The 27,171-nt window shown below is 47.0% G+C and overlaps 2 protein-coding genes and 1 pseudogene across 4 annotated transcripts in view; 1 reads left to right on the forward strand and 2 right to left on the reverse strand.

Annotated features, from left to right (window-relative positions):
* LOC132807998 (zinc finger protein 208-like) overlaps window positions 1-19,109 on the reverse strand; it is a 216,732-nt pseudogene extending 197,623 nt beyond the window's left edge.
* LOC132808057 (zinc finger protein 850-like) overlaps window positions 1-27,171 on the forward strand; it is a 72,755-nt gene that overhangs the window by 8,987 nt on the left and 36,597 nt on the right. The gene's annotated exons all lie outside the window — the stretch shown is intronic.
* LOC132808041 (zinc finger protein 664-like) overlaps window positions 1,425-27,171 on the reverse strand; it is a 156,238-nt gene continuing 130,491 nt past the window's right edge. Inside the window, exons 1-3 of one of the 3 annotated variants that reach the window (XM_060821951.1) lie at window positions 15,660-15,724; window positions 10,503-11,399; window positions 1,425-2,644 (exon numbers count right to left, since the gene is read on the reverse strand). In XM_060821951.1, coding sequence (XP_060677934.1) covers window positions 2,610-2,644; window positions 10,503-10,992 — 525 coding nt within the window. In that variant the 5' untranslated portion in view covers window positions 10,993-11,399; window positions 15,660-15,724 and the 3' untranslated portion in view covers window positions 1,425-2,609. Of the gene's footprint in view, window positions 2,645-10,502; window positions 11,400-15,654; window positions 15,725-27,171 lie in introns of those variants that run through there. The other 2 variants (XM_060821952.1, XM_060821953.1) reach the window with 2 other exon arrangements.

Below are 27,171 nucleotides of genomic sequence, written 5' to 3' on the forward strand. Positions count from 1 at the left end.
CAAAGTAGAATGGGTTTGCCAACAGCATGCTGCAAATACAAACTCGCCCCCCATGGATGATCTATCTTGTGTGTGCATGAGATAGAGAAACATACTATTTCCGTGCTGTTTATCTCTATTTGATAACCGATGCTTTATTTCTGTTGGTGTAAATGTTGTTGTAATTCATAGCTGGATCCTAATAGGTGTAAGGGTGACAGAATTCCTCACGTAGGGCACTGTAAGATTCCTGGGAGACCTCTATTTCTGGTTTACTTCCTCATGAACAAACATTAAGCACGTGCACCTATTTATTTATGATTTTGTTTCATTTTTCTTGTTTGATTCCCTGCTATGACTACACCTTGTATTAGGATAGTTGACAGGCTGGGAGATTGTGGCTTGGGTCTTGATTGAATATTTTATCGTTCCAGAAGTTATAAAAGGTGGGGTCAAAGCTTTAGCAGAAATCCAGCAGAGCTGAGAACAGACCGACATCTTAGTCTGTGGGAACAGGGAGATCAACAGAGGATAGAGCAATCAGGTCCTGAAACCAGACCAGCCTGTGATCAGTGCTTTGATTAGCAGCATCCTTCTACATCAGTCAATGCCAGTTGTCAGACAGGTGCAGCAAGGCAAGTGGTATATTAGCAGGCTGAACTGAGATTAGAAGTGGGGATGTCTTCCTGCAGTTAGGGGCTCATTGAATTTATTCAAGGCTGAGTTCATCTGATTGTTGAACAATAAAGTGTGAATTTTTATGTTGTGTGCATGAGGGGGTTTTGTGGTTTATGGTTTATGTGTTGGATGCAGGTACAGTAACCACATTTAAAGTGGAAGGCAAGAAAATGGTTTTAAGACCATGACAGAACAGTTACGGTCAGACAGCACAGAAACGGACCCTTCAGTCCAACTATTCCATGCTGACTATGTTCTCAAACTAAACTAGTGCCACTTGCTAGTGTTTGGCCCATATACCTCCACACCTTCCCTATTCATGTACTTGTCCACATGTCTTTTAAACGTTGCATCTGAACATGCATCCACCACTTCCTCTTTACATTCACTCAATACATGAAACACACTGTTTATAAACAAACTTTTCCCAATTCTGTCCATTCCATGGAATCATTCTCTTTCCTTTCAGTTGCTGCAAGTCATAAATTGAAGCCCAGAATGAAAAAAATGGAAAAGGAGTTGTGAAGAGAGTACCTTACTCACAGATGGTTGACAGAGTAAGGAGGTTGCAGTCTGGAACAAACCCGAAATGTCGATTTTCCTGCTCCTCGGACGCTGCCTGACCTGCAGTGCTTTGCCAGCACCACTCTAATCTTGACCCTGATCTCCAGCATCTGCAGTTCTCACTTTCTCCTGTAAGAAATCAGCAGTTTTAAACCAAAAACCTGTTGCAGTTTAAAGCTCTCATTGAGAGTCTGAGCTCAGTGTGAAGTTCAGGTAATCTTTATTGTGACCCAACTTTGTTACAGCTTCAGAATCTCCCAGCAGAAAGGCAGAGAAAAAGTAGCAATGTTTTAAAAACAGCTCAAGGTCAAAGTGCAACCCCTCGGTTTCTCCATTATTGGTCACCACTGAGTTGTCCCTTTGTAATTGGATCCTTGGTATAGCCTTAACCTGGAGGAAGTATTGTCTGACTCAGCAATTTCAAACTGTATCCAAGTAAGTTGGATGAGCAGCGTAGAGTCAACCAGACGATTGTGGGTCTGGAGTCACGTGTAGGCCAGACCGGGTAAAGGATGCAGCTGGGACGACTGCTCTAATAACTGCTCAAGTCTTCCCTAAAAAAGAACTGAGTGAATCAGATGGGGGTTTTCTTCCACCCCCACCCCACCGAAAATGGTTTCACAGTTAGATTCTGAACTCCAGATTTCTGACCAAATTCCAATTCCACCATCTGTCGCGGTGGGAATCGAACTCGGGAGCCACTGGAACTGGGTTGATAGTCCAGTTGGTAAAGGCACTCGGCTGTCTTTCTTTCAATCCCCCTGCAATGCCACGTGATCCCGCTGGGAGGTCAGCAAGGAGGCGGCCTGGGTAAAGGCCTTCCCGCCTTAAGGGCCTCTCCCCCATGTGGATCCACTGGTGGGTCTGGAGGTTGGAGGAATCGCTGAAGCCCTTCCCGCAGTCAGGGCAGGGGAACGGCCTCTCCCCAGTGTGACTGCGCCAATGGGTCCCCAGGGCAGACGGGAAACAAGCCTTTCCCACAGTCGCCACACTTCCATGGTTTCTCCACAGGGCGGGATTACTCAGGTTTCTCCATGGCCGAAGCTTCAGCCCCACACAAACGCATGTGGAGCTTCTCTCCACCATGAATTCCTCTTTCCAAACCGTATAGCTGTTACATGCTCCTCACTCAGTGCACTGCAACGGTAGGGTCTCTCATCCAGTCCCACTGATGCTGAAAACGTACCCAAACAGGAACCAAAAAGCTTTGCTCCTTCTCACAGAATCAGAAAACTGTTGCGGTCCCGATGGATTGAATGACTGTCAGACATGGACGTCAAAGTAAGGACTGCAGACGCTGGAGAGTCAGTTAGTGCAGTGCTGGAAAAGCACAGCAGGTCAGGCAGCATCCGAGGAGCAGGAGAGTCAACGTTTTGGGCATTAGGCCTTCATCTGTTGATTTTGAAACTTCCATCTTCAGATCCTGAAATGTAAAAAGAGATTACAAAAGGTCATCACTGTCAGAGCAGGGAAGGAATTCTGAACAAGGAATTCTGCGGAAAGTTCTTTTCTTTTGTTATTCCACAAAATTGAAAGCACCATCCCACTCTCTCTTCCCCTCTGTTCTCACTCTGATCTAACTCATTTCCCTGAAGGTGCTGATTCAGGATCTTCCAGGGGCAGAAAAGCAAAAACGTCAAGACTGACATCTCTCTGAATTTTGGATAACTCCACCTGAAAGTTAATATCTTTCACAACATTGGGATACTGCTGAGAGGTGAGGAGGTCTGATTTTGGGAAGCAAAAAAAAAGATAATGAGTTTGTGCCAATCCCTTCCCTTCAGAGAATCCCCAGAGTGTGAAAGCAGGCCACTCAGCCCCACAAATCCATACCGACCCTCTGAAGGGTAACAGACCCACACCTATTCCCCTACCCCTATTGCTCAACTTTTACTCCCTGATTAATGCAACTCACCTGCACATCTCTGGGCACGGTCAATCCATTCTAACCTGGACAAAGTTAAAAATCACACCACCAGGTGAGTGTTCAACAGGTTTATTTGGAAGCACTCGCTTTCAGAGCGCTGATCCTTCAGGTGGTTGTGGAGAATAAGATCATAAGACACAACTTATAGAAAAACGTTATAGCGTCCTGCCACCGAAATGATATATTGAACAAACCTGGATTGTCAAGTCTTTCATCTTTTAGACTGGGTTGCAGCTATCATTCACATGTAAATCCCAGACCTTCCTGCAAGGCACCTTATCAAGATAACTCGAGGTTTTACCGCAAAATGTGACATCTCAGTTCAGATAACGCATTAAAGGTGTGAGGTCAGAGTCTGTCTGTGTCCCAGTCTTGAGTCAGACTGGTTCTATTTCCAAAGTGGAATTTACAAAATATTACATGGACTGACTGCTTCCAGGTTGTGTATTTTTTGAGCAAAATACAATGTATCTGCAAATACAAATAGAGCCCTATTTCTGGTTTACCTCCTAATGAATAAACATTAAACGCGAGCACCTATTTATTTCTAATGTTGTTTCATTTTTCTTGTTTGATTCCCTGCTGTGACTACACTGTGCCTGGATGGTTCACAGGCTGGGAGATTGTGGGTTGGGACTTGATTGACTGAATGTTTCATTGTCCCAGAAGGTGTAAAGGGAGGTGGCGGGGGGTGTCAAAGCTTCAGCAGAAATCCAGCAGAGCTGAGAACAGACCGACATCCACATGCCTTTTCAATGTTGTAATTGTGCCAGTCTCCACCACTTCCTCGAGCAGTTCGTGCCATACATGCACCACCCTCTGTGTGAAAAGGTTGCCCCTCAGACCCCAGTTAAATCATTCTGCTCTCACCTCAAACAAACACCTTCTAGTTTTCTTGGACTCCCCTACCCTGGGGAAAAGACCTTAGGTTTCCTCCCACTATCCATGCCCATTACAAAGGTCATTAAGTTTACCCCTCAGCCTCTGATGCTCCATGGAAAATGTCCCTGGCCTATTCAGCCTCTCCCTATAGCTCAATCTTTTCTGACCCCTTTCAAAGTTTCATAACATCTTTCCTACAGCAGGGAGACCAGAACTGAACGCAGTATTCCAAAATTGGCTTAACCAACATCCTGGACAGCCACAACATGACCTCCCAACTCATCTACTCGATGCTCTGACCAATAAAGGCCATCCTACCAAATGCCTCATTCACTATCCTGTCTACCTGAGACTCCACTTTCAAGGAACGATGGACCCTGCCCTCCAAGGTCTCTTTGTTCTGCAACACTCCCCTTAACTGTGTCACTCCTGCCTGGATTGCTTGACCAAAATGCAACAACTCCCATTTCTCACCATTTAATTCCATCGACCACACTTTGGCCCATCCGATCAATTCTAATTTATAGCGAACTCACTTTTCTCTCTCATTCTCTAGAAGCTGAAAATCTCCATCCCACACACTCTCCCTCCATTCTCAGTTTACTGACCCTAATCCCTGCTGTACCTCATCCTGAAGGGTCTGGTTCATGCTGATTCATAGGCCCACACTCGGGAGGGGTGATGGGTGTCGGGGGTGGGGGGAGGTCTAAATGAAACCTACATAATCCTGAACAGCCCAGACAGAGTGGGCATTGCGAAGATGTTTCCATTGGTAGGACAGACTCAGACCAGAGGCACAGCTTTAGAGTGAAGGGAAGTCCTTTTAGAAAGGAGAAACTTCTTCAGCCAGAGAGCGGTGAATCTGTGGAATCTATTTCCATAGAAGGCTGTGGAGGCCAGGTCACTGGGGATATTTAACACTGAGACAGATAGGTTCTTGAGTATCAAGGGGATCGAGGGTTACGGGGAGAATGGGGTTGAGAAACCTAGCAGCCACGATTGAATGGGGTGATTAGACCTGATGGACTGAATGGCCGAATTTCTGCTCCTCTGATTTAGGGTCTCTTGTTGTCCTGGACACAGAGCGAGAGAGTTGGGAGCAAGACTAGGCCATTCGGTCTTTCGGGTCTGCACCAGCATTGAACAATTCATAACTGGATATGAATATACCTACAGCTAGGTGGGTAGGGCTGGGACTTTTTTTCACTGGAACACATGAGGTTGAGAGGTGACCTTAAAAGAGGTTCATAAAATCCTGAGGAGGGTAGATGAGGTGAACCGCAGGTGTCCTTTCCCTAGGATGGGGGTTTCAAGATTAGGGAGCAAATGAGGAAGGGGAGTGGAGAAAGATTTTCAAAAGACTGGAGTAGCGCCTTTTTTTTTGAGAGTAGTTTGTGTGTGGAATCAATGTCCAGACACGGTGGTGGATGTAGGTACAGTAACAAGGTTTAAAAGACATTTGGATAAGGACATGAATAGGAAAGGTTCAGAGGGATATGGGCCAAATACACACAGGTGGGACTAGTTTAGTTTGTGAACACAGTCAGCACGGTTTAGTTGGACTGAAGGGTCTGTTTCTGTGTTGTCTGACTCTGGAACTGTTCTAAACTGGTCTTAAAACCGTTTTCTTGCTTCCTCTATAAACATCCACTTCTTTCTCGTTCAAAGATCAGATTAACTCAGCCTTGAATTTATTCAAATGACCCCCTAACTGCAGGATGACATTCCCATTTCTAAACTCAATTCCTCTTACTAATTCCTGATGAAGGGCTTGTGCCTGAAACTTTGACTGTCCTACTGCTCGGATACACCTTGAATGAATCTACTGTCCCCTCCTCTGCTGGCAATGCGTTCCAGGCACCTATCACCCTCTGAGTAATGTACTTTCTGTGTGCATCTCCAACATGATGTCCCAACTCCTGTACTCAGCATGTGAACAATGAAGGCAAGTGTGCTGAACACCTTCTTCACCCCTGTCTACCAGTGATGTAACTTCCAAGAACAATGAACCTGAACACCTCCAGGTCTCTGTTCTACAACATGACCCAGGGCCCTACCATTACCTGTTCAAGTCTTGCCCTCCTTTGTTTTAGCAAAATGCAACCCTCACTTATATCCATACCTCTCTCATACACACACGCTCTCTCTCAGACATACACATACACCACCCCCTCAACACACACCCTCTCGCAGGTTCATACTCCATCACAATCTCACTTTATCAAGCAGGCACACATGTAAATACACACTCACAGCGCACAGTCTTATACACACACACACACACACACACACACACTTCCCTGAAGGGAGTTTCCCTGAAACGTCAGTTTTCCTGCTCCTCGGATGCTGCCTGACTTGCTGCAGCACCACACGCTCGATTCTAAACTTATTACCCTCTAGTTCTGGACTGCCCCATCCAAAGGAAAATACCATGTCTATTTACCCTATCCATGCCCCTCATGATGATATAAAAGTGTATAAGGTCACTCCTCAGACTCTGGCAAGCTACGGAAAACAGTCCTAACCTGAACCTCTGTCTCTCCTCACCCGGGTCACCCAGACACATACCTGAGGTCGCAAAGTCTGCTCCCTCTCTGGATTCACTCCAGTTGCTACAAGTGAGCCTGCTCCGTCATTCATTAAGATCATGGCTGATCTATCCATCGTTTCATCTTCTCCTCCCTGCACTGTCACAAGGAACAGCACAAGGATTAAAAAACACAGTGAGGGGTAAACAGCACAAGGATTAAACACACAGTGAGGGGTAAACAGCACAAGCGCCAGTAAAAGCAGATGGAAAGTGAGTGTAAAATGTCACTATGACAGGACAGGCCCCACATTCCTTCCCCCCTCCCCCCAACCTGCCTCACCTTTCACGTCCCGGGCCCAGTACCTTCCAGGTGGCCCCATAGTTGACACAGGGGCCGCCCCACGACCAGTAGAACTCCACCACCCAGGTGCCCGACGAGTTTAGATTAGAGTGTAGGTCATAGGGAGAATTGGCCGTGCTAAGTTACCCATAGTGACCAGGGATGTACAGGTTAGGGTGGATTGGCCATGGGAAATACGGAGTAAGGGGTTGGGTATGGGTGGGATACTGTTCAGAGGGCCAGAATGAAATAGATGGGTTGAATGGCCCACTCCCACATTGTCGGAATTCGAGACCCTCCCCACCAAGAGGCATTTTATCTACATCTATCCTGTCAAGCCCCTTTCAGAATTCTGCCGGTTTCAATAGAGGTATGCAGCCCAGAAACAGACACTTCGGTCCAATTCGTCCATGCCCACCACGATTCCAAACTAAACCAGTCCCACTTGCCTGCATTTGGCCCATATCCCTCTAAATCTTTCTATTCATGTACCCATCCAAATGCTGTTTCAATGTTGTCACTGTACCTGCATCTACCACATCCTCACCAAGTTCATTCCACATGTAAATCACCCTCTTTCAAATCGTTGCCCCTCCGCTTTCTTTTAAATCTCTTTCCTCATATTTAAAAAAAGTCCCCTAGTTTTGAGTTCCCCTACGCTAAGCAAGAGCCATTTTCTATTCACCTTCCCTCCACTCCTCATGATTTTATCAATCTCAATGAGGTCAACCCCCAACCTCCTGTGCGCCAGTGAATAAAGTCCCAGCCTCTCCTTATAACTCAAACCCTCCAGTCGTTACAACATCCTGGTAAATCTTTATTAAACCCTCATTAATCGTATTCTTCCTATTACAGGGCCACCAGAACTGTACTCAGTACTCTGAAAGTGGCCTCACCAACATCCTGTACAACCTCAACATGATGTCCCAACCCCTCTCCTCAATGGTGTGAACAATGAAGGCAATGTTGCAAAATGCCACCTTAACCACTCTGTCTAGCAGTGATGCAACTTGCAAAGAACTATGTATCTGAACACCGACTCCCCCCACCTCCATGTCTATCTGTTCTCTTACATGACTCATGGCCCAACCATTATCTGTTCAAGTCCTTGTTTTAGCAAAAATGCAACCCCTTGCTTTTATTAAGCTTCTCTCTCACACACATACTCTATCTCTCAGACAGACAGACAGACACCCCTCAACACACTCACACTCTCAGCATCATACTCCATCACACTCTCACTTTCCCAAGCATGCACAACACACTTCTGTGCACACTCACAGACAAACTCACATGCACACACACTCACTCTCTCATGCACACACACACAGTACTCTTTGGGGTGAAATTGTATTGGCAGAATTATATTTGCAGATACAGTCAATTTTGTTCAAAAGCACACAATCTGCAGGCAGTCAATCCATGTAATATTTTACAAATTCCGACTTTGAAAACAGAACCAGTCTGATTCAAGATTGGAATACTGACAGACTCAAATCTCACACCTTTAATGCATTGTCTGAGCGGAGATGCCTTTTTTTTAATAAAACCTTAAGTCATCTCAAGAACATTGTTACATATTAATGAACCAAAGCCTGCACCCATTCTAAGAGATGAAGAATATCTAAGTTTGTTCAATATATTCTATCAGTTGCATGACACTGATCTTTTGATATAAGTTCTGTGTCTTATGATGCTGTTCCATGAGGCTTATGTGTTGATGAAGCAAGATGGTACAGATGAGGCAATAGAGAATTACAGATCAGCTAGGAAGGATTTAAAGAGAGAGTTAAGAAGAACAAAGAGAGGACACGAACAGTCTTAGACAAATAGAATAAAGGAGAACCCTAAAGCTTCCCATAGGCATGTGAGGAATAAAAGGATGATTAGGGTAGGAATAGGGCCAGTCAAAGACAGAAGCAGGAAGTGGAGTGTGGACACTGTAGAGATCGGAGAGGTGCTAAATGAACATTTCTCATCGGTGTTCACTCAGGAAAAGAATGAGGTACGAGATATTAGACTCGATAGGATCGAGGTTAGTTCCACACAGGTGTTATCAATTCGAGAAGGAGTGAAAGTAGACAAGTCCCTGGGCTGGATGGGATTTATCCGAGGATTCTCTGGGAAGCTAGGGAGGAGATAGCAGAGCCTTTGGCTTTGATATTTGAGTCGTCATTGTCTACGGGTTTAGTACCTGAGGACTAGAGGATTGCAAATGTTGTGCCCTTATTCAAGAGAGGGTATAACTACAAATTGAGGAGTGATAGCTTTAAGACAGATGTCAGAGGCAAGGTCTTTACACAGAGAGTGGTAAGGGTGTGGAATGCCCTACCTGCTAAGGTAGTCAACACAGCCACATTAGGGAGATTTAAACATTCCTTAGATAAGTGCATGGTTGATTTTGGGATAGTGCAGGGGGACGAGCCGAGAATAGTTCACAGGTCGGCGCAACATCGAGGGCCGAAGGGCCTGTTCTGTGCTGGATTGTTCTATGTTCTAAACTTAGTGCAGGAGGCTGAAAGAAATGAGCAGCTTTAAAACAAAAACCTCTTAGACTCTCATTGAAAGCTTTGAGCTCCGAGCCCAGTGGTAAGTTCAGGTAACCTTTATTGCAACCCAACTTTGTTACAGCTTCAGATCTCCCCAGCAAAAAGGCAGAGAAAAAGTAGTTGCTTTTTGAACAGCTCAAGGTGAAAGTGCACACACCACACCTCCCCTGGCCCCATCCCCACCCCCCTCACTGTCTTTACTATTGGCCAGCACCAAGTTGTCCCTTTGTAATTGGATCCTTGGTACAGCCGTAACCCGGAGGAAGTGTTGCCTCACTCAGCAATTTCAACCCATACCCTGTCTCCAACTAAGTTTCTCTCCGCTCTTTTGCCAGTGGGGGGAGGGCAGTGTAGAGTCAACCAGACTGCTGTGGGTCTGGAGTCATGTGTAGGCCAGACCGGGTAAAGGATGCAGCTGGAACAACTGAGTGAATCCTCTCCCACAATAGCAGTTCCCTTCCCTAACAAGGGAGAGAGGGAATCAGATGGGGGCTTTCTCCCCCTACCACCCCCTCCCTGAAACGGTCTCATCGTTAGATTCCAAACTCCACATTTCTGACCGAATACCAATTCTGCCATCTGTCGTGGCGGGATTCAAACCCGGGAGTCCCCGGAACTGGGTTGATATTCCAATCGATAATGGGACTCGGCTGTCACTCCTTCAATCCCCCTGCGATGGCACGTGAACTCGCTGATGCTTCCGCAGGTGGGAGGAGCAGGTGAAGCCCTTCCCGCACAGAGCAGGTGTACGGCCTCTCCCCGGTGTGGATCCGCCGGTGGGTCAGCAGGGCGGAGGAAGTGCTGAAGGCCTTCCCACTTCCGGGGCAGCTGAAGGGCCTCTCCTTGGTGTGGACACGCTGGTGCCTCAGCAGGGTGGAGACCTGGGTAAAGGCCTTCCCGCACTGAGAGCAGGTGTGCGGTCTCTTCCCCCGCGTGGACCCGCGGTGGGTCAGCAGGTGGGAGGAGCAAGTGAAGCCCTTCCCGCACTGAGCGCAGGTGAACGGCCTCTCCCCGGTATGGACCCTCCGGTGGGTCAGCAGGTCGGTGGAATACCTGAAGCCCTTCCCGCACTGAGAGCAGGTGAACGGCCTCTCCCCGTGTGGATCCGCTGGTGTCTCCGCAGGTTGGAGGAGCAGGTGAGGCCCTTCCCGCACTGAGGGCAGGTGAACGGCCTCTCCCCGGTGTGGACGTGACGGTGACTCCGCAGGGTGGTGGACTCGCTGAAGGCCTTCCTACACTCAGGGCAGCTGAAGGGCCTTTCCCCCGTGTGGACAAGCTGGTGCCTCAGCAGGATGGAGGCCTGGTTAAAGGCCTTTCCGCACTCTGGGCAGCTGAAGGGCCTCTCCCCCGTGTGGACCCGCTGGTGGGCCAGCAGGTGGGAGGAATACCTGAAGGCCTCCCCGCAGTCAGTGCAGGGGAATGGCCTCTCCCCGGTGTGACTGCGCCGATGAATCTCCAGGGCAGACAGGAAACGGAAGCCTTTCCCACAGTCCCCACACTTCCACGGTTTCTTCACGCGGCAGGATTCCTCAGATTTCTCCATGGCCACAGCTTCAGCTGCACACAAACACGTGTAGAACCCCTCCCTGCCGTGAAATCCCCTTCCCAGGCCGTATAACTGTTTCAGGCTCCACACACAGTGCGCTCCAACAGTGGGGTCTCTCGTCCAGTCCCACTGATGCTGAAAATGTCCTCAAACAGGAACCAAAAAGCGTTGATCCCTCTCACAGAAATCACAGTCAAAAACAGCTGCTGTCCCGATGGATTGAGTGACTGTCAGACATTGACATCAAAGTGAGGACTGCTGACGCTGGACAGTCAGTCGAAACATTTGGCACTGGAAAAGCACAGCAGGTCAGGCAGCATCCGAGGAGCAGGAGAGTCAATGTTGCGGGCATAAGCCCTTTATCCGTTGATTTTGAAACTTCAGTCTTCAGATTTTCAAATACTCTGCAAAAAGAGATTACAAAAGTCATCACTATCAGTGCAGGGTAGAAATTCAGAACAAGCAATTCTACTTTCTGTGGAATATTCATTTGCTGTTCCACAAAATTGAAAGCACCATCCCACTCTCCCTTCCCCTCTGTTCTCACTCCGCTCTAACTAATTCCCCTGAAGGTGCTGATTCAGGATCTTACAGGGACAGAAAAGACAAAAACATAAATACTGACATCTCTCTGAATTTTGGATGCCTCCACCTGAAAGTTAATATCTTTCACAACACTGGGATCCTGCTGAGAGTGAGCAGGTCTGATTTTGGGAAGCAAAACAAAGTGCCAATTCAGGGTGAACCTGCAATGCAGCTTCTTGAGGAAGGATCAGACACAAAATGGTTAACGACTCCGGGAAGGTGGGAGCAAAATGAGACATCAAGGCATTAACACCGACACACTTCAGTCAAACTCTTCTGCTCCCAGTCAGGGCAAAACATGCCCTGAAAGTCCAGCCTTCACAACCACACTTCTGCTTTCACTGAATTAGAATCTCACAGCACGGAAACAGACCCTTTGGCCCAACCTGCCCAGATATCCGAAATTAATCTAGTCACGTTTGCCATCACTTGGCCCCTATATGGGCCAGGTGCTGGCAGCTGGGACTAAATTGGGTTGGCTATCTTGTCAGCAAGGACGAGTTGGACCGAAGGGTCTGTTTCTGTGCTGTACATCTCGATGACTCCAGTTGCATTTGCCATCACCTGGCCCTGACCCATCTGAACCCTTCATATTCAGATGCCCGTCCAGGAGCGTTTTGACATATCATCGTACCAGCACCCACCACTTCCTCTGGCAGCTCACGCCATCGCTCAAGCGACGCCACGTTGAAAGTGTCTGGTCTGGTGCGCCAGATGACATCAGGATAATCTCAGATCGTTCCAGATCGCATCGATACTCAGTCAGTGGCTTTCCCGATCAGGATGTTGTACGTGATCATACAGGTCAGTGGGTAGGTGATCCCCCACCTCTTAATTCAAGTATCTCTACGAGAACTCCCTTGCTGGAGGGTCCCTTGGAGACACTTCAACTGAACTTCATTGAGTTGTAGAAATGAGTTGAGTTGCTGTAAATATGTTTTGCTTATTGTTGATGTCTTTTCTAAGTGGATTGAAGCCTACCCTCTTCCTAACGCTACTGCTGAGACTGTGGTGAAGATTTTGTTTAAGGAAATAATTCCTTCAGTATACCTGCGTGCATTAGCTCAGACAATGGACCACACTTTGTAGGTAATATTAACGGAGAACTCTGTTCCCAGCTTTGTATTTGTCGGCAACTGCTCATCCTCAGGGGGCCGGCCTTGGTGAATGTTTTAACCAGAGTCAAGACTAAACTTGCCAAATTAATGGCTGAGTCTGGCCTCTCCTGGTTATGCTAATCCCTGTGGCTTTATTCCAGATGCGATCCATGTCTGTGGGCAAGATACGACTGTCTCCAGCTGAGAGTCTCTCTGGTCACCCTCTCCGTACCCCTTGGAACGATTCGGCTCCCTTCTCAGTCCCCTTCCACCACATAACCGAAGAAATGGTTGGTTATGTTCTTGCTTTAACTAGTGTTATGCGTGCCTTTCACACCCAGGAGCGTGCGGCCTACAGCGATGTTCCCTCCCTTTCAGCCTCGTCACGGGTAGAGCCTGGTTCATTGGTGCTCGTCAAGACCTGGACTGGCAAAGGTATCCAACCTCGTTGGGATGGCCCCTTCCAGGTTTTACTTCCCATCCCTACGGTGGTCAAAGTCGCTGGGCACTCAGCTTGGGTCCAACTGCACCATTGTAAATTGATTGACCGCACCAATCAAAAGTGGGGAAGAGGAGGAGAGAATACTGGAATCCCAACAAAAGGAGTGGAACACTGTCCAGTTGGGTTTTTGAATTTTGCTGTTGTTCTAATGTTAATCTTATTACAGATACTTGAACTAAGAGGAGGGACATGGGGGGGGGATCGCCTATCTCCTCACCTTTCTGATCACATACAACATCCTGATGGGGAAAGCCACTGAGTATGGATGTGACCAGGAATGATCAGAGATTATCCACCACCCATGCTGAGGAGATGTCGTCCAGTGCACCAGACCAGACGCCTTTGACGTGTGGGACGTGATGAAGATTGATGATTGCAATGGACTCTTACATCAGAAAGACCAGATGGTCCACCTGGACAGTAGAAATCAGTGGGAGTTACCATGTCGTTACCATGGTTTTTTGATTTTACCTGCAGACGCAAGCCTAGTGAGGATAAAAATGGTCAACCCCGTTATTATGGTAAATATTTTAAGGATGCCTGGGAACACCATCCCTTTTTGCAGTACGGGCCGACTCAAGAAAAGGGAAGCTTGATAGGGGAAACTCCACAATCCGCAAACAACTTATTTATACAGGCCCACAGAACGCTCTTCACCCCAGAGGCAGTACTATGTTACTCCTCTCTATCAGGAGATGACTTACTTGCCCAGTCCCCAGTCCCCGATTCCATACTATTCATCAGTCTTCCTGCTGCCGACCCTGCGAAGTGAAATATCACTTTCCAATACCTCCGGTCTGTGTGTACAAACAGCTGGAGTAACACTGGCTGGGGTACAGCAGGCCTTATGCGGTACATGAACCTGGAACGGAACCCTCCCCTTGTGCATTTATAGGCCTTTTCTCTTTTCAGAATCTGATATTGTCACCAAGACCATGTACAATAGAGCTAAGGGAGAGCCCAATGGGAACAGCATTCTGAGGACCATTGTCTCCTATACAGTGCGGGTGCTTGAATCACTTGGCCCATTTTTTACAGCGCTCAAGCGAATCCTCTTGCAAAACATCAACCCTTTGCTCCTGTATATCTGACCAGACCCCCTGCTGTAACATTTCAGTAACCTATTTTGACAAACTCTCCCTAATCTACCCCAAATCAGACTATTATTTCTTCAGCTGAGGTAAAGCTACCAATTTCCTTGTCATGGATGGCAAAGATGTCCCTCATAACATCAATATCGGAGCCCTTGTTCCCACAACAGTACCTTGTCCTGGTCAGTGGACAAGTCGATGGAACCTCCATCTGAGGAGAATGCAGCGGTCGGTCTCAGCCAACTTTACTCCGACTGGAAGGATCCCAATGGACTGGGTGACAATACAGGACACCCAATAGGCTGGGGAATCCAGAATACCCTGAGGTTGGAAGGATCGGCAGGGGTGACAAGTCAAAAGAACCGCAATTCCCTCATTTGTGGCCTGACCATTCGAGGAAATAAAGAGGCTCTGGAACAGAGTAACCTGGGATTATCAGACCTGTGTCTTTACTCTATGCAGAATCGGTATGGCCTAGACAATATACTCGCCCAGGAGGGTGAGGTCTGCACCACTGTCCAAGATAAATGCACTATGGGCATTCCCGATCTCACTGGCAATATTACTAAGATACAAGAAGAGATCCAGGTATTCCTTGACAGAATGACTGAAGGGACCAGTTGGGGAAACTGCAGGTCGGGCTGATGGTACAATTGGCTTATCAATTTAGATATTTATGTTTGTCGGTATTGGTATTGTTAGGTATTTAATTGCTCGGCTTATGAGGTCCCTTAGTGATTTAGATTTGCCCCAGAAGATGCGCCTTTTGCGATCCGATGGCTCACCCACATGTGTCGATGGCGATGATAAATATGACCAGATGAGCCGCGAAGATGGTGGTGCCGCTCTACAGGATGTTGATGGCTGGACCACCTTGAAGGGCATTCGTTTGGACCAGCCTTCTCTTTCAGTGATCGCGGTGCAATCAAAGGGAGGAATGAGGGTGTGGGCATCTGGGTGATAAAGTCTACAGCCTTAAAACTTGTCATTAAACATTTAGACTAAAATCTAATGCTGAATTATTGAATACATTTACTGCACTAGAAAATAAACAGGCAGGAAGGCTGAGAAAGAGGAGAGAACTTAAAGATAGGGACACCTGGGCTCACCAAGTGATAACAGGATGCTGTAAGGCAATTAAGAAGGTTTGCCTCAGCATCGGTGAATCTGTGTGAACAGGACACCAAGTGATAACATTCACAGCCGTTCCCTTGTGAGACCATTTTAGTGCTGAGGCTGTTGAATCCCGTAGAAAATTAACTCTTAGTGCTTATCTGCAATGGATTGTAATGAATGGCATTTTGGGACTTTATGATGACATTGAGTAGCCATTACTGGTTATTAAATACAAACTCTGTAAAAGGAAATACTAATAAAGTTTTACCTTACTTGCTGCAGCCGAGACTCCAGCGGAGGCAATAGGCCGCGGACACACTTCCGTCTTCGGGACGGCCTCGGCCCCGCCCCCTCCGACGCCAATGCGACACGTAAACCCCGCCCCTTCCGAACAAAGCTCGTAGACCCCGCCCCTTCCGAACGCAGTGACCCTCGCCCCTCCCGAACGCAGCTCGTAAACCCCGCCCCTTCCGAAGGCAGCCCGTAAACCCCGCCCCTTCCGAACAAATCTCCTAATACCCGCCCCTTCCGAACGCTGACAGTAAAACCCGTCCTTTCCGGACGCAGCACGTAAAACCTCGCCCCTTTCGAACGCAACTCGTAAACCCTGCCCCTTCGAGACAAAGACCCGCCTCTTGGAACCCACCCCTTCCCTTGGTCCCCGCGCGAATCAAAACCATGCCCCCTTCCCCCACGAGCAACCGCGCGGCTCCAGGCTCAACGCCGCATCGCCCGCTAAGCCTCGTCCCGCCCACTAGCGCGCGACCCTCTCCCGAGACAAGCCCCGCCCATGAGCAACCCCCTCCCGCTAAACCCCGCCCCCAGGCTAAACCCCGCCCCTCCTGGTAAACCCCGCCCCCCAGGTGTATTTGGAAGCACTAGCTTCTGCAGCGCTGCTCCTTCTGCGGGGAGCTGTGCTGCAGGATCATAAGGCACAGAATTAATAGCAACAGATCACAGCGTCATGCAACCGACGCAATATTTGGAACAAACCTGGATCGCTGCTGAGTCCTTTTCCCATTGTCCGGATAGCGTAAGAATGGTTGGACGGCTGTTCACAGCGCACACGCCAAAGACGAACTGAATGAGATCACGCGGGGCCCGAGAGCTTTTCTGTTCGTATCTTGAATTTCGTACGTACATTGAAGCAAAATTTTCGTACAATCCTGTTCGTAAACCGATTTGTACGTGAACGGGTTTGTTCGTATGTCGAGACGCTACTGTGCTCTGTAAAAAGAGATTACAAAGGTCATTAGTGCAGGGTAGAAATTCAGAACAAGCAATTCTACTTTCTGTGGAATATTCTTTTCTTTTGTTATTCCACAAAATTGAAAGCACATCCCACTCTCTCCCCCCCTCTGTTCTCACTCGGCTCGAACTAATTCTCCTGAAGGTGCTGATTCAGGATCTTACGGGACAGAAAAGCAAAAACATCAAGACTGCCGTGTCTCTGAACTTTGGATACCTCCGCCTGAAAGCTAATATCTTTCACAACACTGGGATACTGCTGAGAGTGAGCAGGTCTGATTTTGGGAAGCAAAAAGAAAGTGTCAATTCAGGGTGAACCTGCCACGCAGCTTCTTGAGGAAGGACCAGAGACAAAATAGTTAACGACCCCAGGAAGGTGGGAGCAAAATGAGACGTCAAGGCATTAACATTGAAAGTAGAGAGAAAGTCAACCTCCTGACTCTGGCAAATGCCAGAGTTATAGAGATACATAGCACAGAAGCAGACCCTTCTGTCCAACACAATTGTACTGACCAGATATCCTAAATTAATCTAGTCCCATTTGCTGGCATGTGGCCCATAGCTGGGATCATCCCCACCCCCTGTCCTGAGACCTTGATGCCTCCAAGCTGACCCTCGAAGGTTTCGTTTGTCCTCCATTCTTTCCCAGTTGTCTTTTGTAGGTTTTGAAAACTTTCCCAATCCTCTGCGTATACGATTTGGGAAGTTATGTTGTGGCTGTACAGGACATTGGTTAGGCCACATTTGGAATATTGTGTGCAATTCTGGTTTCCTTACTATCAGTAAGATGTTGTGAAACTTGAAAGGGTTCAGAAAAATTTACAAGGATGTTGCCAGGGTTGGAGGATTTGTTCTATTTGGAGGCTAGGGCTGTTTTCCCTGGAGCGTTGGAGACTAAGGAGTAACCTTTATAGAGGTTTACAAAATTATGAAGGGCATGAATAGGATAAATAGCCAAGGTCTTTTCCCAGGAGGGGGTGGGTCCAGAACTAGACGGCATAGGTTTAGGGTGAGGGTCGAAAGATACAGAAGAGATATGAGGAGCAACCTTTTCACACCGAGGGTGGGACATGTTTGGAATGAGCTGTCAGAGGTGGAGGTTAGTACAATTGCAATATTTAAAAGGCATCTGGATGGGTACATGAATGGGAAGGATTTTGAGGGATGTGGGCCAGGTGCTGACAGGTGGGACCAGATTGTTGGTCCCACCATGGATGAGTTGGACCAAAGGGTCTGTTTCCATGTTGTATATCTCTATAACAGGTTGGACTAAAGGGTCTGTTTCTGTGCTGTATGACTCTGGAACCATTCTGTACTGGTCTTAAACCATGTTCTAGCCTTCCCCCACAAACATCCACTTCTTTGTTCAAAAATCAGATTAACTCGGCCTTGAATATACTCAATGACACCCTAACTGCAGGAAGACATCCCACTTGTGAACTCAATTCCTCTTGCTCATATAACGCGTGCCTTGCCGATTGCTTCCTACATCTGTCTGACAACTGGCAGTGACTGGAGTAGGAGGACACTGAGGCCTCTTTGCCCATCCACACATCAGTCTAGATGAAGGGCTCGTGCCCAAAACGTCAACACTCCTGCTCCTAAGATGCTGCCTGACCTACCGTGCTCTTCCAGTACCACAATGTTTGAGCCTGATCTCCAGCATCTGCAGTTCTCACTTTCTCCACATTCAAATACATCTCCATTTAAACAATGCACCTCCTTTCTGTTTTTCTTTGCTACAGCCAAAGCTATAATTTCATATCGTGGTCCTGTGTTTGCCAATTGTGGTCCTCTCTATATCGGGGAGAGCGAGCGCAAACTTGGGGAACGGTTCACTGAGCATCACAGCTGGGTCCACAGAGCCGACCAGACCTCCCAGTCACCACCCATTACAATTCCCTTTTCTGACATGACCATCTTTGGCCTCCTCCATTGCCACAACGAACCTAACTGCAAATTGAAGGGACCACACCTCATCTTCCAGGCAGCCTACAGCCTGAAGGACTCAACGTTGAGTTTTCCGATTTCAAAAAAAACCTCCCTCCTTGTTCTTTGCCAGCAACCACATGCATTCCTCCCATTGGTCGTAGCCTCTCCCTGTCTTGACCTATCTCCACTTCACTCCCACCCCCTTTATCTGCAGCTTCTCCAGCCAGCCCCAGCCCCAGCCCCAGCCCCGAGGAAGGGTTGCACCTGAAACGTCGACTTCTCCACCTCCTGTCTATTTTGCAAATTGAGACACAGACCTGGACCAGCGTTTCCAGAGTCTGTCCCCTTCCGGATTCACTCTCTTTTCTTTCAGTTGCTGCAAGTCAACAACTGAACCCCAGAATGAAAAAGACATGGAATGGGAGCAAAATAGTGCCGTACTCACAGATCTGGGACAGAGGAAGGAATGTGCAGTCTGGGTAAAGATCTGTCTTTATTCAGACAGAGACGATCAGGAGCTGCAGCTTGAGAAGCTCATGGTCCGACTTCCGCATTCAGATAATGGGCTGACTCTGATTGACAGGAGGACCAGTCTCCTTCCGGTCCTCCAAGATTGCCTATTGGTCCATCAAAAGAAGGTCTCGCGCCTTTTTTGCGTCCAGCGATGAGCATGCTCAGTGTTTTGCTGACACTGGTAAGCATGCGCACTGCGTTGCTGACACTGGCAAACATGCGCAGGATGCTCTATGGGGATGTTGGTGTTCCTGACAGATTTTAAGTGTTCAAATGCCAACAGGGGAAAAAAGAGAGCCACAATTTTTTTTTCCTGCGGCTCGATATTTTATTCCTTTTGTATTTTGTCTGGCTGCTCAACTTTTGTATGTCGTTTCCCCTTGTTGTGGGGGCAAGGCACCGAGACCAGAACTGGAGGGCATAGGTTTAGGGTGAGAGGGGAAAGATTTCTGAGGGTCCGAAGGGGCAATCCTTTCACACAGAGGGAGGTATGTGTATGGAATGTACTGTCAGATGACGTGGTGGGGGCTGGTACAATTACATCATCTGGATGGGGATATGAATAGGAAAGATTCAGAGGGATAAGAGGCGACATGCTGGCATCTGGTCGACAAAGACTGAAGGGTTTGTTTCTGTGCTCTACAGCTCTGTGACTCTATTTTTAGATAGTATGGAAAATAAAGAGCATGAAAGCATGGGAAGTGTTAGAGCATGGAGACCATTTCCAGTTCATAGAGCCATAGAGAGATGTACAGCATGGAAACACACCCTTCGGTCCAACCCATCCATGCCGACCAGATATCCCAACCCAATCTAGTCTCACTTGCCAACACCCGGCCCATATCCCTCCAAACCCTTCGTATTCATATACCCATCCAAATGCCTCTTAAATGTTGCAATTGTACCAGCTTCCACCATTTCCTCTGGCAGCTCATTCCATACATGTACCACACTCTGCATGAAAATGTTGCCCCTTAGGTCTCTTTAATATTTTTCCCCTCTCACCCTAAACCTATGCCCTCTAGTTCTGGACTCCCCAGGGAAAAGACTGCCTATTTATCCTATCCATGCCCCTCATAATTTTGTAAACCTCTATAAGGTCACCCCCCCCCCCCCCAAGCCTCTGACGCACCAGGGAATCAGCCCCAGCCTGTCCCTATAGCTCAAATCCTCCAACACTGGCAACATCCTTGTAAATCTTTTTCGAACCCTTTCACGTTTCACAACATCTTTCCGATAGGAAGGAGACCAGAATTGCATGCAATATTCCAACAGTGGCCTAACCAATGTCCTGTACAACCGCAACATGACTTCCCAACTACTGTACTCAATACTCTGACCAATAAAGGAAAGCATACCAAACGTCTTCTTCACTATCTTATCTACCTGTGACTCCACTTTCAAGGAGCTATGAACCTGCACTCCAAGGTCTCTTTGTTCAGCTACACTCCCTAGGACCTCACCATCAAGTGTATAAGTCCTGCTAAGATTTGCTTTCCCAAAATGCAGCACCTCGCATTTATCTGAATTAAACTCCATCTGCCACTTCTCAGCCCATTGGCCCATCTGGTCCAGATCCTGTTGTAATCTGAGGTAACCCACTTCGCTGTCCACTACAGTTGCAAAGGATAGTGGAACGCTCTTACACCAATTAGCAGAGTAAGGTTGAGTCTGAAAGGTCACTATGGCAAGATGAGATAACACAGTTAGTAAAGTTAGCCTCATCTGCTAACTATCATTATTGGGACAATAAATATTTGGGACATGACATTAAATATCTAATTGTTAGTGAGTAGAGTCAGCCTGCTTGAAACTACTGACAATAAATATCTAATCATGACATTAGGAAAATATTAAGTAGGGTCTAGAATGAAAGACCGTTGTTGCAAAAGCTGACATTAAATCTCTAACCGAGACATTGGAATAACATGAAGTAGAATGTACAACTAAAGAGATAATGGGAACTAACATCACTGGCTTATTGTGTAGCTAGACTGAGGTACGTTGATAAATATAGTTGGACATGCTGATAAGCTAACACAAACATGATTAAAAAAAAGATATTTTAAAACCACAGACCCTGAGGTTTGTGGGCATTCGAGAATCTGCTTTTCGAGTGTCACGGTCTTTTTGTTTGCAAATAAACGACCTACTTCTTGAAGAACTCTCTGCGTCTCCTGGTCGTTCTCTACATTTTATCCACGACAACAGTCGGAACCAATTTCATGGTAATAGGAGAGAAAGACTCGGGGTGGGGGGCAAAGGGTGGGGTGAGAGAAAGACTGGGGGGGACAATGGTGGTGTGAATTTTAACTTCGTACACCCCAGTCCAACACCGGCATCTCCAAATCGGGGACATAGTTCTTTGAAAGTTGCATCATTGCTGGACAGGGTGGTGAAGGAGGCGTTTGGCACACTTGCCTTCATTGTTCACACCGTTCAGTGTAGGAGTTGGGACATCACATTGAGGTTGTACAGGATATTGGTGAGACCACGTGTAGAGTACTGAGTACACTTCTGGTCACCCTATCGACGACCACAAGTTGACTGGTGACCTTATTTCGATTTATAAAGTCATGGGGCGTGTAGGAAAGGTAAATATCACAGGGGGGAAGAAAGGGTGGATCTCCCCTTTTTTTTTACTTCTCTTGGCACTTGGACACAAATTCTGTCAGGAACAGCAGCATCACCAGAGAGCATACTGCGCGTGCTCCTCGCCGCACGCATCGCGACTTTCTTTTGGTGGGCCAATCGGGAGCCCTGGAGGACCGGAAGGATATAGGTCCTCCTGCCAATCAGAGCCTTCCTGTTGTCTGAATGCAGAAGCTGGAACACGAGCTTCGGAAGGTGCTGCTCCTCTCTCTGAATGAAGATTGAGTTTGTTCCAGACTGCAACCTCCTTACTCCGCCAGTACACCGCTCTCTTCTCAACTCCTTTTTCATTTTTTTCCATTCTGGGCTTCAATTTTTGACTTGCACCAACCGAACGGAAAGGGAAATGAATCCACGAAGTGGACAGAATCTGGAAAAGGTTTTCATAAACAGAGAGTGGTTCATGTATGGAATGAATGTCCAGAGGAAGTGGTGGATGCACGTACAGATGCAACCTTTAAAAGACATTTGGATAAGTACATGAATAGGAAAGGTGCGGGGGGGATATAGGCCAAACATTGGCAAGTGGCACTGAAACATAGCTGCAAATGTGTTGCTGGTCAAAGCACAGCAGGTTAGGCAGCATCTCAGGAATAGAGAATTCGACGTTTCGAGCATAAGCCCTTCATCAGGAATAAAAAATGAGGTCTGCAGATGCTGGAGATCACAGCTGCAAATGTGTTGCTGGTCAAAGCACAGCAGGTTAGGCAGCATCTCAGGAATAGAGAATTCGACGTTTCGAGCATAAGCCCTTCATCAGGAATAAAAAATGAGGTCTGCAGATGCTGGAGATCACAGCTGCAAATGTGTTGCTGGTCAAAGCACAGCAGGTTAGGCAGCATCTCAGGAATAGAGAATTCGACGTTTCGAGCATAAGCCCTTCATCAGGAATAAAAAATGAGGTCTGCAGATGCTGGAGATCACAGCTGCAAATGTGTTGCTGGTCAAAGCACAGCAGGTTAGGCAGCATCTCAGGAATAGAGAATTCGACGTTTCGAGCATAAGCCCTTCATCAGGAATAAAAAATGAGGTCTGCAGATGCTGGAGATCACAGCTGCAAATGTGTTGCTGGTCAAAGCACAGCAGGTTAGGCAGCATCTCAGGAATAGAGAATTCGACGTTTCGAGCATAAGCCCTTCATCAGGAATAAAAAATGAGGTCTGCAGATGCTGGAGATCACAGCTGCAAATGTGTTGCTGGTCAAAGCACAGCAGGTTAGGCAGCATCTCAGGAATAGAGAATTCGACGTTTCGAGCATAAGCCCTTCATCAGGAATAAAAAATGAGGTCTGCAGATGCTGGAGATCACAGCTGCAAATGTGTTGCTGGTCAAAGCACAGCAGGTTAGGCAGCATCTCAGGAATAGAGAATTCGACGTTTCGAGCATAAGCCCTTCATCAGGAATAAAAAATGAGGTCTGCAGATGCTGGAGATCACAGCTGCAAATGTGTTGCTGGTCAAAGCACAGCAGGTTAGGCAGCATCTCAGGAATAGAGAATTCGACGTTTCGAGCATAAGCCCTTCATCAGGAATAAAAAATGAGGTCTGCAGATGCTGGAGATCACAGCTGCAAATGTGTTGCTGGTCAAAGCACAGCAGGTTAGGCAGCATCTCAGGAATAGAGAATTCGACGTTTCGAGCATAAGCCCTTCATCAGGAATAAAAAATGAGGTCTGCAGATGCTGGAGATCACAGCTGCAAATGTGTTGCTGTTCAAAGCACAGCAGGTTAGGCAGCATCTCAGGAATAGAGAATTCGACGTTTCGAGCATAAGCCCTTCATCAGGAATAAAAAATGAGGTCTGCAGATGCTGGAGATCACAGCTGCAAATGTGTTGCTGGTCAAAGCACAGCAGGTTAGGCAGCATCTCAGGAATAGAGAATTCGACGTTTCGAGCATAAGCCCTTCATCAGGAATAAAAAATGAGGTCTGCAGATGCTGGAGATCACAGCTGCAAATGTGTTGCTGGTCAAAGCACAGCAGGTTAGGCAGCATCTCAGGAATAGAGAATTCGACGTTTCGAGCATAAGCCCTTCATCAGGAATAAAAAATGAGGTCTGCAGATGCTGGAGATCACAGCTGCAAATGTGTTGCTGGTCAAAGCACAGCAGGTTAGGCAGCATCTCAGGAATAGAGAATTCGACGTTTCGAGCATAAGCCCTTCATCAGGAATAAAAAATGAGGTCTGCAGATGCTGGAGATCACAGCTGCAAATGTGTTGCTGGTCAAAGCACAGCAGGTTAGGCAGCATCTCAGGAATAGAGAATTCGACGTTTCGAGCATAAGCCCTTCATCAGGAATAAAAAATGAGGTCTGCAGATGCTGGAGATCACAGCTGCAAATGTGTTGCTGGTCAAAGCACAGCAGGTTAGGCAGCATCTCAGGAATAGAGAATTCGACGTTTCGAGCATAAGCCCTTCATCAGGAATAAAAAATGAGGTCTGCAGATGCTGGAGATCACAGCTGCAAATGTGTTGCTGGTCAAAGCACAGCAGGTTAGGCAGCATCTCAGGAATAGAGAATTCGACGTTTCGAGCATAAGCCCTTCATCAGGAATAAAAAATGAGGTCTGCAGATGCTGGAGATCACAGCTGCAAATGTGTTGCTGGTCAAAGCACAGCAGGTTAGGCAGCATCTCAGGAATAGAGAATTCGACGTTTCGAGCATAAGCCCTTCATCAGGAATAAAAAATGAGGTCTGCAGATGCTGGAGATCACAGCTGCAAATGTGTTGCTGGTCAAAGCACAGCAGGTTAGGCAGCATCTCAGGAATAGAGAATTCGACGTTTCGAGCATAAGCCCTTCATCAGGAAAAAAAAATGAGGTCTGCAGATGCTGGAGATCACAGCTGCAAATGTGTTGCTGGTCAAAGCACAGCAGGTTAGGCAGCATCTCAGGAATAGAGAATTCGACGTTTCGAGCATAAGCCCTTCATCAGGAATAAAAAATGTCAGCATGGAATAGTAGGGCTGAAGGGTCCGTTTCTGTGCTGTCTAACTAACTGTTCTGTCGTGGTCTTAAAACTTTCTTGCCTTCCACTTTAAACGTGGTTATTGTACCTGCATCCAACACATAAACCACTGTCAACAAAAAAAATCACCTCATCCACACAACATAAAAATCCACACACTGTTGTTCAAAAAACAGATGAACTCAGCCTTGGATATATTCAATGACCCCCTAACTGCAGGATGACATCCCCACTGCTAATCCCAGTTCATCTTCCGAATATACCACTTGCCTTGCTGATTGCTTGTGCATCTGTCGGTGGAGAAGGACGCTGAGGCCCCTTTGTACATCCATGCATCATTCCTGATGAAGGGCTCGGGCCTGAAATGTCGACTCTCCCACTCCTCCGATACTGCCTGTTCTGCTGTGCTTTTTCAGCCCCACACTTTTAGACTCTGATTCCAGCATCTGCAGGTCTCACTTTCTGCACATCGGACGCTGAGGGTTAACCTTATAAGGGGCAAGGTCTTTCCCCAAGTTATGAGAGTCCAGAACTAAAGTGGCATAGATTTTAGGTGAGTGGGGAAAGGGACATGAGGGACAACCTTTTCACACAGAGGGTGGTGCATGTATGGAACGAACTGCCAGAGGAAGTGGTGGAGGCTGGAACAGGTACAACATTTAAAACCCATCTTGATGGGTACATGAATAGGAAGAGATTAGAGGGATATATGGGCAAATGAGACAAGGTTAATTTAGGATATTTGTTCAGCATGGACGTGTTTGGCTGGAGGGTCTGTTTCTGTGCTGTTATCCTGGAATTGTCTCTGGTGAATGCAGAAGTGTGGTTGGACTTTCAGAGCAGCTTTCCAAGATGGGTTGCCCTTACTGGAAGCAAAAGAAGTTACAATGAAGTATTTCGTTTGTGAGACAGCAACTGAGTGAGTGAGTACATCTGGGAGTTTGGTGGAAAGTGGGAATTTATTGCACTGTGGGGATGAAGGCCTACCCTACCCAGGATGAGACCAGGCCTTGAGTTGAGGAGAGTAGATTTAGGACAGAGATGAGGAGGAACTGCTTTTCCCAGAGAGTAGTCAATCTTTGGAATTCCCTGCCCAAGGAAGCAGTAGAGGCATCTTCATTAAGAATATTCAAAACACAGTTGGATGGGTATTTGCATGGTATGGGAATTAAGGGTAGTTGGGACAATGCAGGGAGGAGGATCTCAGATGACGCATATATCAGCCATGATCATAATGAACGGTGGAGCAGGTTCGATGGGCCAAATGGCCAACTACTACTTCTTTTACTATGAAACTCTAACCCTGCATTTCCCATGGCTACCCCACCTTACCTTCACATGCCTGTACATTATGGACAATTTAGCATGGCCAATCCAAATCAAGGCCGGTGAACAATGTAGTGATGTGGAAAATGAACATCAGAGAACGATAGAAAGGGACAAGGTGAGTAAATGTACCAGCAATCAAAACCGGATTCTGAAGATCACAAAACGTGAAACTAAAAACGATGTTTCTGAATGTGTGGTGCATTGTAACAAAATTGACTGCACACATTGAAGAGAATAATTATGATCTGAGACTCCTTACAGAGGCATGGCTTCAGGATGACAAGGATTGGATCCGGAATATCAAGGTGATAGTCAAATGGGAAGCGAGGTGAAGATAGAGGCTTGGCGCTGCTCATCAAAGCACTGATCACAGGGAAGTCTATTGTTAGCTTGGATTCAGGTCCTGATTTCTCTGTCCTCTGTCCCTGTACCCACAGAGTAAGATATTGGTCTGTTCTGCTCTGCTGGATTTCTGCTGAAGCTTTGACCCCCGCACCCCTACACCTTCTGGAACAATAAAATATTCAGTCAATCAAGACCCAAGCCACAATCCCCAGCCTGTCAACCATCCAGACACACAGTGTAGTCCTAGCTGGGATTTATGATTTATAACAGCTATGATTTATAACAATATTTACGCCAGCAGAATTAAAGCATCTGTTATCGAGTAGACATCGGGATGTACAGCACGCAATAGACTTTACTCTGTCTCATTCACATACATAAACACGTACATCCATGGGGGTGAATTTGTATTTGCAGATACATTCTATTTTTCTCAAAAAATGCACAGCCTGCAGGCTGTTCAATCCATGTAATATTTTGTAAATTCCACTTTGAAAATAGAACCAGTCTGACTCAAGATTGTGATACAGACAGACCCTGATTTCACACCTTTAATGCATTGTCAGAGCTGAGATGTCACCTTTTCTTATAAAACTTAGAGTTATCTCAAGAAAATGTCTTTCAGGAATGATACGAGCAGGCCATACTAAAAGATCAAAGACTTAACAATCATTTCAGTGCACTGTAATGTTTTTCCATCCATTCTGTGCCTTATGATTTTATTCTCCACAATCACCTGATGAAGGAGCCATGCTCCGAGTGCTAGTCATAGAGATGTACAGCTCGGAAACAAACCC

The sequence above is a fragment of the Hemiscyllium ocellatum genome (assembly GCF_020745735.1).
Source record: "Hemiscyllium ocellatum isolate sHemOce1 chromosome 27 unlocalized genomic scaffold, sHemOce1.pat.X.cur. SUPER_27_unloc_3, whole genome shotgun sequence".
Taxonomy (NCBI): domain Eukaryota; kingdom Metazoa; phylum Chordata; class Chondrichthyes; order Orectolobiformes; family Hemiscylliidae; genus Hemiscyllium; species Hemiscyllium ocellatum.